The sequence below is a fragment of the Salvia splendens genome, chromosome 2 (assembly GCF_004379255.2).
Source record: "Salvia splendens isolate huo1 chromosome 2, SspV2, whole genome shotgun sequence".
In the NCBI taxonomy this organism is placed as follows: Eukaryota; Viridiplantae; Streptophyta; class Magnoliopsida; order Lamiales; family Lamiaceae; genus Salvia; species Salvia splendens.
The window spans coordinates 2,071,966-2,085,349 of record NC_056033.1 but is presented as its reverse complement, the minus strand read 5'-3'; the positions used below and the strand labels follow the sequence as shown (position 1 = coordinate 2,085,349).

The 13,384-nt window shown below is 37.2% G+C and overlaps 2 protein-coding genes across 6 annotated transcripts; one reads left to right on the top strand and one right to left on the bottom strand.

Moving 5' to 3' along the window:
- Window positions 1–481: 481 nt before the first annotated feature.
- On the top strand, window positions 482–7,201 carry LOC121782755 (O-fucosyltransferase 1-like). 4 transcript variants are annotated; one of them, XR_006046451.1, is made up of 11 exons: window positions 482–1,309; window positions 1,384–1,531; window positions 1,830–1,908; window positions 2,049–2,119; window positions 3,161–3,249; window positions 3,495–3,618; window positions 3,694–3,977; window positions 4,616–4,745; window positions 5,576–6,287; window positions 6,556–6,619; window positions 7,062–7,201. XR_006046451.1 is itself a non-coding variant. In XM_042180708.1 (9 exons), exons 1-9 carry the CDS (start codon window positions 1,302–1,304, stop codon window positions 6,185–6,187), a joined length of 1,542 nt encoding a protein of 513 aa, XP_042036642.1. In that variant the 5' UTR covers window positions 484–1,301; the 3' UTR covers window positions 6,188–6,870. The 4 variants fall into 4 exon arrangements, 1 of the variants encoding a protein (XP_042036642.1); XR_006046450.1 differs by lacking the exon at window positions 7,062–7,201 and having other exon boundaries at window positions 6,556–6,870; XR_006046449.1 differs by having other exon boundaries at window positions 483–1,309; window positions 5,576–6,619.
- On the bottom strand, window positions 6,965–13,093 carry LOC121782768 (TBC1 domain family member 13-like). Of its 2 annotated transcripts, none has more exons than XM_042180718.1 (9): window positions 12,659–13,093; window positions 12,200–12,292; window positions 11,579–11,683; window positions 10,724–10,873; window positions 10,442–10,540; window positions 10,222–10,350; window positions 9,061–9,240; window positions 7,743–7,859; window positions 6,965–7,345 (listed from the first exon to the last, which is right to left on the bottom strand). In XM_042180718.1, the coding sequence occupies exons 1-9, from the start codon at window positions 12,962–12,964 to the stop codon at window positions 7,190–7,192; spliced, it is 1,335 nt and encodes a 444-aa protein (XP_042036652.1). In that variant the 5' UTR covers window positions 12,965–13,093; the 3' UTR covers window positions 6,965–7,189. The 2 variants fall into 2 exon arrangements, with proteins under 2 accessions (XP_042036652.1, XP_042036660.1); XM_042180726.1 differs by having other exon boundaries at window positions 12,599–12,801.
- Between the last annotated feature and the right edge of the window lie 291 nt (window positions 13,094–13,384).

Genomic DNA, 13,384 nt, shown 5'->3' with positions numbered 1-13,384 from the left:
AAATGTGCCACACTGCATGGCCCTGGCGATTGAAGTGCCAACGAGAAATTTCCTTGCAAAACAGACGGTCGACGAGCCAGAAGAGACTCCCAACGACGAGGCTAGCAACGTACAGTTTTGCAAGTCGCTTAGCTGGTCTGTCTTCTGTGACGATATAGTACTTTAATGATAGCAAATCATATAGATAAATCATAAATCTAGACAAATTTTAATTAGCACAAAACTCATGAACCAAGAAGCCCCATCATCATAGAGTTCACTCGCATTTCATGTATTGCCTATTTGCCTCGTTCATGCTACTATAAAACTTCAATCAATTTATGCAGCACCCACAAATAGTTGTGATCATTACAATACTGGATAACCCTATAACAATGATACATACTGTACTACAATAAAAATTAGTAATTTGCAGGTATCCACTCTCTAGTTCAGTGGATAACAAAAGCCATTCTTATCTACCTAATGATAATAATCTAGTTAATGCTGAAGAACAATATTTGATGATATTTTCCCCTTCCAATGAATAAAGTGAAGTAAAGCAGCATCATATCCATGAAAGTGAAGATTTTTCTTAGGGGATTTTGCACGTACAAAATGGAACTTGATCAGAGAAGGTAGAGATAACAACTTACAGTCGCTGAATACGGCGTGATATAGCATGCTGCCAAGTGATCAAGCTTTTACAGAGTACTTACTGATTAATTTTTCTACACATTACAATTTTTTTTTAATAGTTGAAAAAAAAGGAACCTTCACTTTCACTCATCAAAGTGCAATTCCATCACAAGAAATTGTGCGTAGAACACAGCAAACAGGATTCACCTTTCCACACGGATCTGGACGGCGTCGTCCGCACACGCCGGAAAACTTCAAATTCCGCCGGATTGATGCAGTTTCACCGCTGTATGCGTACATATCAATCTGCATTCCCACGCGCAACTGAAAAGGCATTCGATGATCTCCTCTCTCTCTCTCTCTCTCTCTCTATCTGAACAATTTTCAGTTTATTTAGTTTCGCGGAATTCCAAAATGCTTGATTTAGGCATGATTGGATTACTTCCCAAGCGTGGCACCGCGCGTGGTGGGAGTTCATATTTGAACCGTTGGATCTAACCGGCAAAAGGATCCGACCCGTCGGGAGTTTGCTGCTCATCAATTATCATCGATCTTAGCTCTCTCTCTCTCCACACACATACAGACATACAGTCATACGTTCTTCTCGTTCATAACCAATATTACAGAGCAGAACAACTGAATTTCAAACTTTCCTTCATCTATCGGCTGAATAAACTTCCAAAATGAGAAGGTGGAAAAAATGTACATGCATTTGATTCAATCTTAGCTCGGATCCAGTGAACTGAATGTGTTTTGATGTTACAGCAGGCTGGGGCATCGACACCAATCAAAGCAATCCGGAGTTAAGGGCATGTTTGGAAGACTATCGTTTGCTGTAATCGTTCTGGTGATCTGTACTGTTTCGCTATGGTCCACTGTAAAAAGCACCACGCGATCCATCTCTCGATCCGAGGTACATCATTTTTAGCACGTTGATGCATTCACATTTCTATAAATTGGTGATATGTTTTGGGGTTTTACTTAGCTGAAGTTATTGGCGTGCAGAAATTTGCTAATTTTAAGAGAATTTGAAAATGCGGCGAATTGGAGATAACAGTATTTAGGGCTACTTTTTTCTATCATAGTAGCAGCTGCTTTTGTAGTTAGGAGCACTATCTATTCCAATAGAAGATTATAGTATGCCGTAGTGATGAGGCCTCATTGAAACTAGAGTACACTGTGCTTAACTACTATACTTTTTTGATAAGCAGATTGAAGTTGATGCACTTTGGGATACAGCTGCTTCTGGTGGATGGAGGCCATCATCTGCTCCGAGATCTGATTGGCCCCGTATGATTTTCTTTAATATGTTTGTATCATAAGTTTTCTTCTCTGTTGCATTTTTTGTGTTCTCTTCAATATGTGCGTCTGTTTTGGTTTATTGTTTGTTCATATGTGCTGTTGTTCTTTCTGTCAATCTGCCTGTGCAGCTCCTCCAGCAGAAACTAATGGGTACTTACGAGTTCGTTGTAATGGTGGCCTCAATCAGCAAAGAAGTGCGGTAAGTAATAAGGTCTTAACAAGATTTCATAATTGGCCCTTTGCAATAATTGCTTGATATTTGAATAACATCAATAATTTATCCTATAGACGTTAAGACTTCCTCTGGGTTGAATAACATAAAAAAATTATGCACTCATCACGTGCCATTGTTTAATTTTGAAAGCTAGGGGCATGTAAAGAGCTCAAGGATATTGGGAGCCTTAAGTCAAGGCTTGTATGATTCCTTAAGTTATCTGGACACTCGTTTCCCCTTTGTTAGTTGTCCTATAGATAATTAACTTGAAAGCTAGTTCAAGTTTTGAACAACTACCTATTCTACTTTCTTAGGTGATTGTACTACTTAATTCGAATTCATAAAGAAAAAAAGCTATTCTTCACTTTCTTTCACCATTTGACAGATGCAAACTCTGGCTTTATTAGTCTAGAATATTTTTCAGTTACTTTCCACGTTTATAATATGTACATACAAAGCTTGGAGAAACTTCCTTCGTTACAATTTTCTTGGAATAAAAGTGACTTCACTTTATTTATGTGCTTCATCAGTGGATTTATATCTTTACAACTGCTGTTAGAAATGCAACTCTTGTGTTTTTGGTTATTTACCATACTTCATGTTTACCAATTAGAGACTCATAAGCTTATTCAAATTTAGGCAAACACCGTCTTCTTGAGTTTCAGAGATTTAATATTCAGACTAAAGCTTGTCTGTATACCATTTACATATTTTGGTTATAAAACGATAACAATTTTTGCAAAGATCTGTATGAAAGAACCTCAGAGTCTGCAACTGTTGGCTATTGACTGTTGATCAATCTTTGGCTGCTCTGATTTTCTCACTCATGACATCATTTTTATGAAGATCTCATATCCGCATTGTAGATAATACAGTGAAAACTTATCATCCTCCAGTTGACTTGATAGAGTAAGAATAGAACATTTTGGTTTATATTATCAGAAAAAAGAATTTCACATCTTGAATTACAATTTGTTGGTGAAATTTGTAAATCATCTAATTCGGTTCCCTAATATGGTATTCTAGATCTGTAATGCTGTGCTAGCTGCTCGAATCATGAATGCTACTCTTGTGCTTCCTGAACTGGATGCAAATTCCTTCTGGCATGATGACAGGTGCCAATTTCTAAAACTATGTGTCATATATACCTATTGTAGTTTTCATGGATCTTCTGTTCTGGAGCTTTAGTATCTACAATCTTTTTACTAGCCCTTGGTGGTGAATGAAATGGGATAAAGAGGCTTTCTTCCGTGTGATTCACTGTCCCGAAAAGCTGAGTCCTTTAAAGGAGCTCCTGCATTTCAATCTTATTTCATTACAACTGAGTCTTTGTGTGTATGTTATATATTTTATTCTGCAGTGGTTTTCATGGTGTTTATGATGTCGAGCATTTTATCAAGTCACTGAGATATGATGTACGAATAGTAGAAAGCATTCCGGAAGTCAAGAAAAATGGGAAGACCAGGAAGCTGAAAGCTTTTCAGGTGAAGCTCTTTATCACTGGATAAATTTTAAGATGCATTTTTCACTGTTAGATACTGACAGATGTTTTTGTTCAGATACGGCCTCCTAGAGATGCTTCCGTCAGTTGGTATACAACAGATGCTTTAGCAAAGATGAAAGAGCATGGTGCTATTTATCTTACACCATTCTCACATCGTTTGGCAGAAGAGATCGATAACCCTGAGTACCAGCGCCTAAGGTGCAGAGTGAATTATCATGCCTTACGGTTTAAGCCTCACATTATGGAGCTCAGCAACTCAACTGTGAATAGACTCCGTGCACAAGGTCATTTCATGGCCATACATCTTCGATTTGAGATGGATATGCTGTCATTTGCTGGGTAAGTTCCTATATGATTCCACTGAAATTGAAGATGAGGAAGTCAGGAATAAATTGTTCCAAATATTTGGTTACTTTAATGTAATACAGAGTAAATTGTTTCAAATGTTTGGTTACTTTAATGTTTTCTTTCTCATTTGTTGTTTATAGGAACAAAGTGAGCTGGATGAGAATTGGCTAATTTTGACTTCTTGACCCTTGGATAGCAAGCTAGTAAATATGCTTCTTTGTTAGGCTTGTGTCAATTAAAACTCATTTAGCTAGAGAAAATTTAAGGAGGGATCCATTTATTCATGATGATAGCCTGAACTAACACGTAGTATGAAATAACGGATATTTATTTACAAATTGAATCTTCAGTAATTAAATATTACGTCTGTCACAAAAATTTTGACACATTGTGGGCGCGGTCACGAGTTCTAGTAAAATGGTTGGCGGTTAGGGTCCCACTTTAAATGTGTGGTGAGTTGTGTGGACCCTACTACTATAGATGGAACATGGCAAATATTTCTTGGATCCGAAAAGGAAACTGTGGCAAATTTTTCGTTGACAGAAGGAGTATATAGTTTTTTCTCTAACAAGTGGAAAAGATATGCATATGTAACAAGTTCAAGCCATGCAACTTCTGTTATCTTTCAGGTGTTTTGATATTTTTACTCCTGAAGAACAAAAGGTCCTGAAGAAATACAGGGAGGAAAATTTTGCACCAAAAAAACTTGTTTACAGCGAGAGAAGGGCGATTGGAAAATGTCCTCTAACTCCAGAAGAGGTAATCCTTCAACTTGTCAAATTATTTTCACCATCATTTGCATGTTTGAGGTATATCAAGTAGTATTAAAAAATTGTGGCTTACTAGTGATGTACCTTATGCTTCTTTTAGTTTAAATTCCACATGATCTTCCATTCTCTCAAAAGAAACAAAATGCTTGTCCCATAACAAACGTGGCAGAAGAATATCACATAAGATTATGATTTACACTTTGCTGGTGTAGTGGTTAGTTGCTTCCTAATTTGTATCTCCTAGTTAGCATTGTCAGTACCTCTTTCTGTGAAAGAAGTAACACAATCCTCTTAAACATGAAACCGCATTTTGCTCTAGTATATTTGCAGAAACCTTTTAAGCAGCATGGAAAATTGGAACGGTTAACCTATCAAAGAAATTCAACTCTTTTACCTGTATAGTATCAACAGTTTTGTGCATAATTTTCTATAAATTCTGCTTCCCTTCTATCCATAATAATGCTGGTACATCAAATTTTGGTCTCTCTATTTTTTTGCTTTCTTTTTTATCTATTATGGTTGTGATGGCAGTTTATAATAAAGATTACTTGTCATGAATTGAATCTCTTGACGTGCAATCTACTAATGAAAGGCCATGATAAATATGGTATTGGGGCTAGTTACTACTTGGCTAGAATATAATCAATGAAAGACCATGATAAAGAAGGATCAGAGTAAACAAATTGCAGATTCATCACCAAGCTGCATAATATGGTATTTGGGCTAGTTACTGGTATTAACACGATTTATACGGACTAATAGTACAATCATTATAGCATAATTATCAATTCATTGAAATGATACTTTAATGACCTGCAGGTTGGTCTGATCTTGCAATCTATGGGTTTTGACAACTCGACCAGAATATTCCTTGCAGCTGGTGAACTTTTTGGTGGTGAACGGTTTATGAAGCCTTTTCGGTCTTTGTTCCCTCGCCTTGAGAACCACATATCATTAGACACCAGTGGTGAACTTGGCAAGAATAGTCGTGGTTTGGTGGGGTCTGCTGTAGATTATATGATCTGTCTGCTCTCAGACATATTCATGCCAACATATGATGGGCCCAGCAACTTCGCAAATAATCTGCTTGGCCACCGCCTATATTATGGTTTCCGTACAAACATAATACCTGACAGAAAAGCGCTTGCTCCTATCTTCATTGAGAGGGAGAAGGGGCATCCAGCTGATTTTGAAGAATCTGTTAGGCGCGTGCAAAACACGAACTTTGGCGGGCCTCACAAGCGGGTCCAGCCTGAGTCATTTTACACAAATTCATGGCCAGAGTGCTTTTGTCAGATGTCAGCAGCCAATCCAGCCGACAAATGTCCACCCGATAATGTCCTGGATATCTTGGACAGCCAGTTTGCTAAAGGAGGAAACGATGATCCAGAATCTGCCACTTCAAACTCAACATCCGTCGTTGGAAAGTAGGATTAGATATGAACACTAATTGGGACAAGTCCATAATCCCTAGAGCTATATCATGACGCCCAAATGCAGCTATTGGTGGTATTCTAATTTGGCTCTGCAGGTACTCCAATTCTTCTGTTACTTTTTACATCTTATAGAGATCAATACTTCATCCGTTCACGAAAAAAATGCCACAATTTTGTTTTCGGTCCGTCCACTACTCACCACACATTAAAAGAGGGACCCTTACTCCATTCTCACACCACCAACTATTATATCAAGACCGATGGCATCCACAACGTGACAATTTTTCGGACGGAAGAAATACGTTGTGCGATGCTTTTGTCTATTGGCCGATTGTATCTTTGGCATTCTTTACGTTGTTGCAGTCAATTAGCTTCGGAAGCTCTACATGGACTGAGCCGGCGGGTGAAGTAGAGGAGAGTTCAGAGTGTAAGCATTTTTTTACTGAATCTGGGAAAGTGTTCGTTTAGGATGATTTTTAATGGAGTTTGTGGTGCTTATTCAAGTTTATTCTAATCTGCCTTGCATTCTTTCTTTCTTTCTTCTGGGTGAAATAGTGAGTTTTTCAAAGAATATGAACTCGACTGTTGTATTCTTCCTGGTTCGACCACTATATCCAACATCATCACCTATATGAACTCGACTATCATTTGACTTATTTAAGGCAGTTTTTATTTTAAGTGTTGTATTGAATAAAATCAGACTGGGGTCGGTTTAACAAATTAGATAATACTATTGAGTTTTATGAATGTTGTTGTAAATAGGTACAGGTTCTTAATATCATAAACAATGCAGCATTAATATCAAATGATCTTACATTAATTCAATCTCCAACAAGTTCATTTAAAAATATGTTCAAATTTTCTTGCAGAATTGCAAAAAAAAGAGAGGCAGAACTCTGAACAAGTCACGATTCCTAGCAAACCACATTTACATCCAGCAGTTTTACAAAAGGACACGAAGAATATTTGATGAAATATCCGAAAATGTCACGCAAGATCAGAGAGCCCGCAGCTTGTTGGCAACATAGAGAAGGTGGCTGATGTTTGTTGATGGGTAATTCTGCAGCAGCTTAAGATTCGAAGTGAAGTCACTGGCAAGTAGACGCTTCCGCACAATAATTAGCATTGCACAACAAACTCGCAGCAGGGTTTCCTGCAATTCATTTATTTGTTGCTCGTTAATTCAACTTGATCGATATAAGTGATGCCAGAAAGAGTGAATGAACATTGCGAATTGCAAGTTTAATGTATTGGTGAATCAGGAAAATGGTGAATGAATATGGCAAATTGCAAGTTTAATAATCAGCAAGAGAGTGAATGAACATGGCAAATTGCAAGTTTAATGTATTGGTGATACATCTGATTCGACAAAAACACTACCACAACATTTAAAAGAGCTATAGTCATAAAAAAGTGTTATTACTTTTTTCATCTCCAGATTTAAATGTAATGATATCTTTCACGCATCAATTTTCTTAAGCACTTACATCTAGATTAATAATATGCAAGACCAAAATTAGATAATCGATACTAAGAATAGATCGACTTACTTGAGGACCATCGGGGTCACTTAAGAGTGTATCCCAGATTATGAGACTGTCTGTGAAAGTAAATTCTTGAGTCAAAAGGAGTGTAATCCACCTGAATGCATAAAACTGTGGGTTGACCTGCAACACAACCACATGAGGACAAGGACCCTTAAAAATTCAGAATCGATATTAAAAACAATTCACTGGCTATACTCCTAACAGTCAACCATAGTTACAGGGTGCATGAAGTGCATCGGATCTCCGGCCCGGTTTATGTAAACAACTTGAGCAGCACACATTGGAGGTGTGGCAAAATATCAATGATTCTCTAGGTCAAATCTAGTCCTAGTTGCATGAAACAAAAAAATCAACATGATAATAAGTCTTCTCATGCTCATATTGAACATCATTATTTTGCTAACTGATGATTGACCTCTCTACTGCCCTTAAAATGGATTTCTTCCTCAGCCACAACTGGACATGTGGTATATGTAGGTAAGCTAGAGTTCTTGACATAGCCCTCAATTATGTTTAAGTTTAACTCAGTTGGATTTCAAATCCTAATTACTTAATTCCAAGTCTAGAAATCTAGAAACTCCTATAATACCAGATAACTAATAGTCCAATAATCAACCATAATGATGGCAAGTAATAAAGACAAGATCATGGATTCTAACTGTTCTCCATAAACAACTATTCTGGAAGCAAAATGTTACGGGTAATAGAATGAATTGGCAACATTTCTGGGCCACGATAGTTCCAATAGCCTTGATGAAGTAAAATCTATTAGGCTTACTCAGTGCAGTGGAAGTTGTTAAGATGACTTCCTCTCAGTTTGCTAAGTCGGAATCAAATTACAAGATTACTAACATAGTCAAATGGAAAAAGATTTGTAGATAATATAACAGTAAATGAAAGAACCATGTTACAGGCGAATATAGTTCATGCTGTGTTATCTCTTGCACTACTAAATCATTAATTGGGTGCTGCACCAAAAATGAGATGGCCACATTGCATTTTACTTCAACAAAGACAATAACAGTTGTTGATTCCTCTTGTGCTCTTTTGCGAATCTTCATTTTTCCTAATATCAAGGAATATGACATGGATTTCTCATATTTAAACCACTGAGTTTGATACCCTTTTCTGAGAAGCTACAAAAACTACAAATCTGACGACGAAATGTCACTTCTAAATAATACAAGATCAGTAACTCAAGTTTTCAAATAGGTTAACTATAATCATTCAATTCAGTATGCATTTAATCTAGAAAATCTCATTTAAAGAGGATGGAGTATAATTTATTGCCTACTATCAAGCGGTAAGCACTAAATCTTACTTTGGATGTGAACTCAAGATGACGCCAGAGCTCCTCATCATGATCCTTAAGAAGTTGTGATAACCTTGTAATGGTGGCACGGATACCCACAACACTGTTATCAAGTTGCTGAACAAAATTGTCCCGGAACCCACTCAATAACTCCACAAAGCAGAAGAAAGTGTCTGCTTCAGCAGAAACCTGCATAATTGCCAAAAGAAAATGGTAATTGTAAAGAAACCTAACATGAATATGCAATAATAAATCAGCCCTAGCTCCACAAGAAAGAAAAAATTGCTTTATTCCCACTTGAAACAACCTTTGAGAGTTGCAAACATACATACATAGTGCACATGTCTATAACGGTTAGCTTTACAGTTTGGCAATAATTTTGAGTTTCGCCTATCAATTAATAAGCATGTCATTTTGGCAATAAGGTGAGCAGAACCTATTATTTGAACATTCAAGTTAATAAAAAGTCGATGACTACAAATGGCAATGCAATGTCAAAGAGCCCTAATTACGTTATATTCATGTTGGACTTGTTAGCCAATTTAAACGATAGGTCCTGATTAGTTTATCATGAATAATACCATATTCAGAGCCCCTATTATGTTTAGACTCTTGTTGGACTAGCTTCGCTATTCAAATCATAGGCTTCACAGTACTTTATCATGAATTATACCACATAAGCTCTCAAGAACCAGGAGTTGTCACACACTCAGACTGAAAGACTGCACGTAGGGTTACTCTAAAGACCTCGGTATTTTCACAAATCAAAACCTATAAAAACATATTTTGTTCTCTCTTTTCATCATAGTTTATCTCGGTTCTTGTATAGTGGGACATTGGGTGGTTAAACTAAGTGCTTTTACTGAGGACCAGACAATTTTTAGTTATTGAGCCCTAAAACTAATACAATTGTAATGAAGAACAACCCATAATATGCTCACATGAATATGCAGAAGACAGGGATGGAATAATGTTAACATCATGTCCAGCGGTAGAAAATGAAAAGGCACCAATGTGATTTAAAAGTATATAAAGTTTATATTTCAGATCAGAGAATAACTTAACAAGCTTATTTTTTTAATTCATTTGTGTAAACAACTTCTAAGGGAAAAGGTTACTCTAGGTCATATTAACCAAAAATGTAAAGCAGCATTGACAAACATAGGTTACCGCATTCTCCTCACTAGGATCACTTTTGAAGATATAATATAATGGCGCCAAGATTTCATTCATCCCTTGTACATATCTTATTCCCGGATTTAGTTTCGCATAAACAATCAATATGCTTCGTAAAGCCTCCTGAAAAGAAAAACATGCGTAGGGGAAGGAAAATAAATATGTATTACCACCAGCTATAAGAAAAATAAAAAAGAAATGATTCTAGGTTCACCTGGTTGGATTTAGCAAAAGCTGAGTCTCCTGAGAAAAAGTGTATGTCTGGATGTGTCCGCATAACATCCCGGTCAATCTGTTCCACGACCTCTGTCTCCTACAAGTAATACATGTCGGTGTTACAAAGAACTAGAGCTTGGATTGGCATGAACTATAAGGGATGTTCTTTAGGACAACTTTAGAGTTGAGACTAAGAATTTCCATATTCGAGCATGAGAATGTGCATAGGTAGCATCAGAAGTGTGAAATGACATTCTATGAAGATGCTATATAATTCTACCTGGAAGAACTGATTCCATATGCTAGTCTTCCCAATACTTAAGGGATGCTCTCCATGACTTATCTCTGATCTTGAGAGGAATCGTGGACTGCCTGTATCCGATTGATGGTTCTCGGGACTTGACTCTTCCAGTCTCCTTGCAATCTCTGACTGACTAGCCATGAAAACAGTTGAGAACATTTCGAAAGATTGAAGATGGTAAAAAAAAATCCACGGGTTATTTATTCATTTTAGACAACACAGTTTTAAAAAGCACTCTGCTCAACTGTAATGCTCTGGTGTGTCATTTGCAGAAACAGATAAACCACAAATCACTTAAACAGGTGAGAACGAAATGAACATCAAAAGCTGAAGCAATATAATGTGGGTTCTAATATAGAAAGATAAACGAACTCAGCATGAAATTATCAGCACATGGTAGAAAGATTGAGCAGTTCAACAATTCAGGAGTGGAAATATCTAATAAAAATCTATAGACACTCTTAGCTAGTGACATTTTTTATGAAAATAAAGGATCAACTTTATTTCTCTCAGAGATCAATCTTACTTGATCATTTACCAGTTCACAATTTAACTTTATTCTCTTTTCACAAAGTTTTCCTGCTTATGCATAAATGAGCCCAGCACGCCAAACATGCAGCAATGTCCAAATGACAAAAGGAATAACATGGCATGACTTCATTAGAAATATTTCTCAAAACTCACCAGGAATCCATAATTAAATTTTTGCTATCTGTTTAATACCCGACTTCAAAAAAAATAAGTTTATTACTTTTCCAGGTGCAAATGTATATCTCAGATGGAGGCAATATTAAATATTTACATCTTTTAGCTAAGTAATTTTTGAAGACTTACAGGATTCACTAGTAGCTCCTCTTTAAATTGCTTATACTGAGATCGTTTTTTGGCCAATTCTAAAGACCAAAGTGAGTGATCAGCTGGTAGATACCCCAATAGTACCTGCAAAGAATCCATATTCCTTGTAGTCATATACATACTCTACGTAAAATGAGAAGCGCTGCTTACATTCACTTATTAGACTTTTTAGGACTATCTCAGTATAATTTTTTGGCCAATTCTAAAGACCAAAGTGAGTGATCAGCTGGTAGATACCCCAATAGTACCTGCAAAGAATCCATATTCCTTGTAGTCATATACATACTCTACGTAAAATGAGAAGCGCTGCTTACATTCACTTATTAGACTTTTTAGGACTATCTCTGATTTTGGTTTGGGAACCTACTTCTAATTTCTGTTACATACTTACATTCAAGTTCGGCATGCCAACTTAGACTATCAAGAAACCCTAGGTTGCACAAGCGTCAGACCCACAAATTCACAATTTCCTTCGACATGGTTTTATTCTCGGGGGGAATGGTGATATCAATTGTGATCATGGAAAATAACTTGTCATTTAATAACGGCATCGTCTGGAACTCAGCTGCATTAACATATTACCAAACCCACAACCCATACCTTCCACACCATTGCGCGAATACCAGCTCCATCAGGTAGTCCCTGTAACGCTAGTCTCCGTATTTCGCCTACATTTATAACCTTCTTTGACAACTACACATACCAATAAAACTTCAGTGAATAAGCACCAATATTTGAATATCATCCACATGACAACGATGTATCAACACAAATGACGGCATAAAAGATCGATAACATCAGTATGAATTATGAAATGCCTAAATGTTTCTCTTGCAATTTATCACAATCTTAAGTAGAATCAAATCATGACAGATAGAAACGACCAATACAGAGTTACTAAAGATACCACACATGCAAAGCACGAAAGCCAGTTGTGCAACAAATGTTATAACAGTATGCTAATTTCTCTCCAAAAAAAGTCATTTTCATAAACCATACCTAATTTAACTAGAATTTCCCCGCTATAAAAAAATTATAAACAATTCCAGCACCAAAAACCTCGTTCAAAATCTGATTCTGCCGAGTAACGTCCTGGACAGCAGGAGACGCCTCTGCAGCCGGAGCGGAATAATCCGATGAGTGGCCGTCCCCCTCATCACTGCAATACGGACTCACATTGTTCTCCGAAGCACCGCCCAGCGGATCCCTACCTTCTCGTTTGGTGTCTTGAGAGACAGGAGAGGACACCTCCGGCTTAGGTTGCGGCGGCGGAGACGGAGGCGGCGGGTCGGCAGTGGCGTGATGCGGCGACGGAGCGGACCAGAGAGAGCTGTTGAGCCAATCGGGGACGCGTTTATTCATCATAATCGGCGGCGAGATCGGATTGGGAATTGGATCGAAGAGGAGCTACAGATAAATTGAAATTGGAGCGAGTGGAATTTCCATGATTTGGAAGCCGAACAAGTATTTGGGGGAACAGTCACTAATAATTAGTTTAAACTTTTATTTTAAACTTTTATTTTTTATGCTTGACTACGTGTATTCCAATTCGTGGAATCGGATTAAAGGCATCCACAATGGGGCGCCTTATAGTCCATCCTATAGGGCGTCCTATGCTCCGCCACATCATCGTTATATCCTACTATCATTCAACCTGCAGTGGGACGTCCTAAAGTCCGCCATATAGGTTTCACTACTATTTTATTAATTAATTTTTTTGTCTTCAAATATGCTATGTAAAATTATAAAAAAAAACATTACGATTAAAGACAAATCCTACATTAC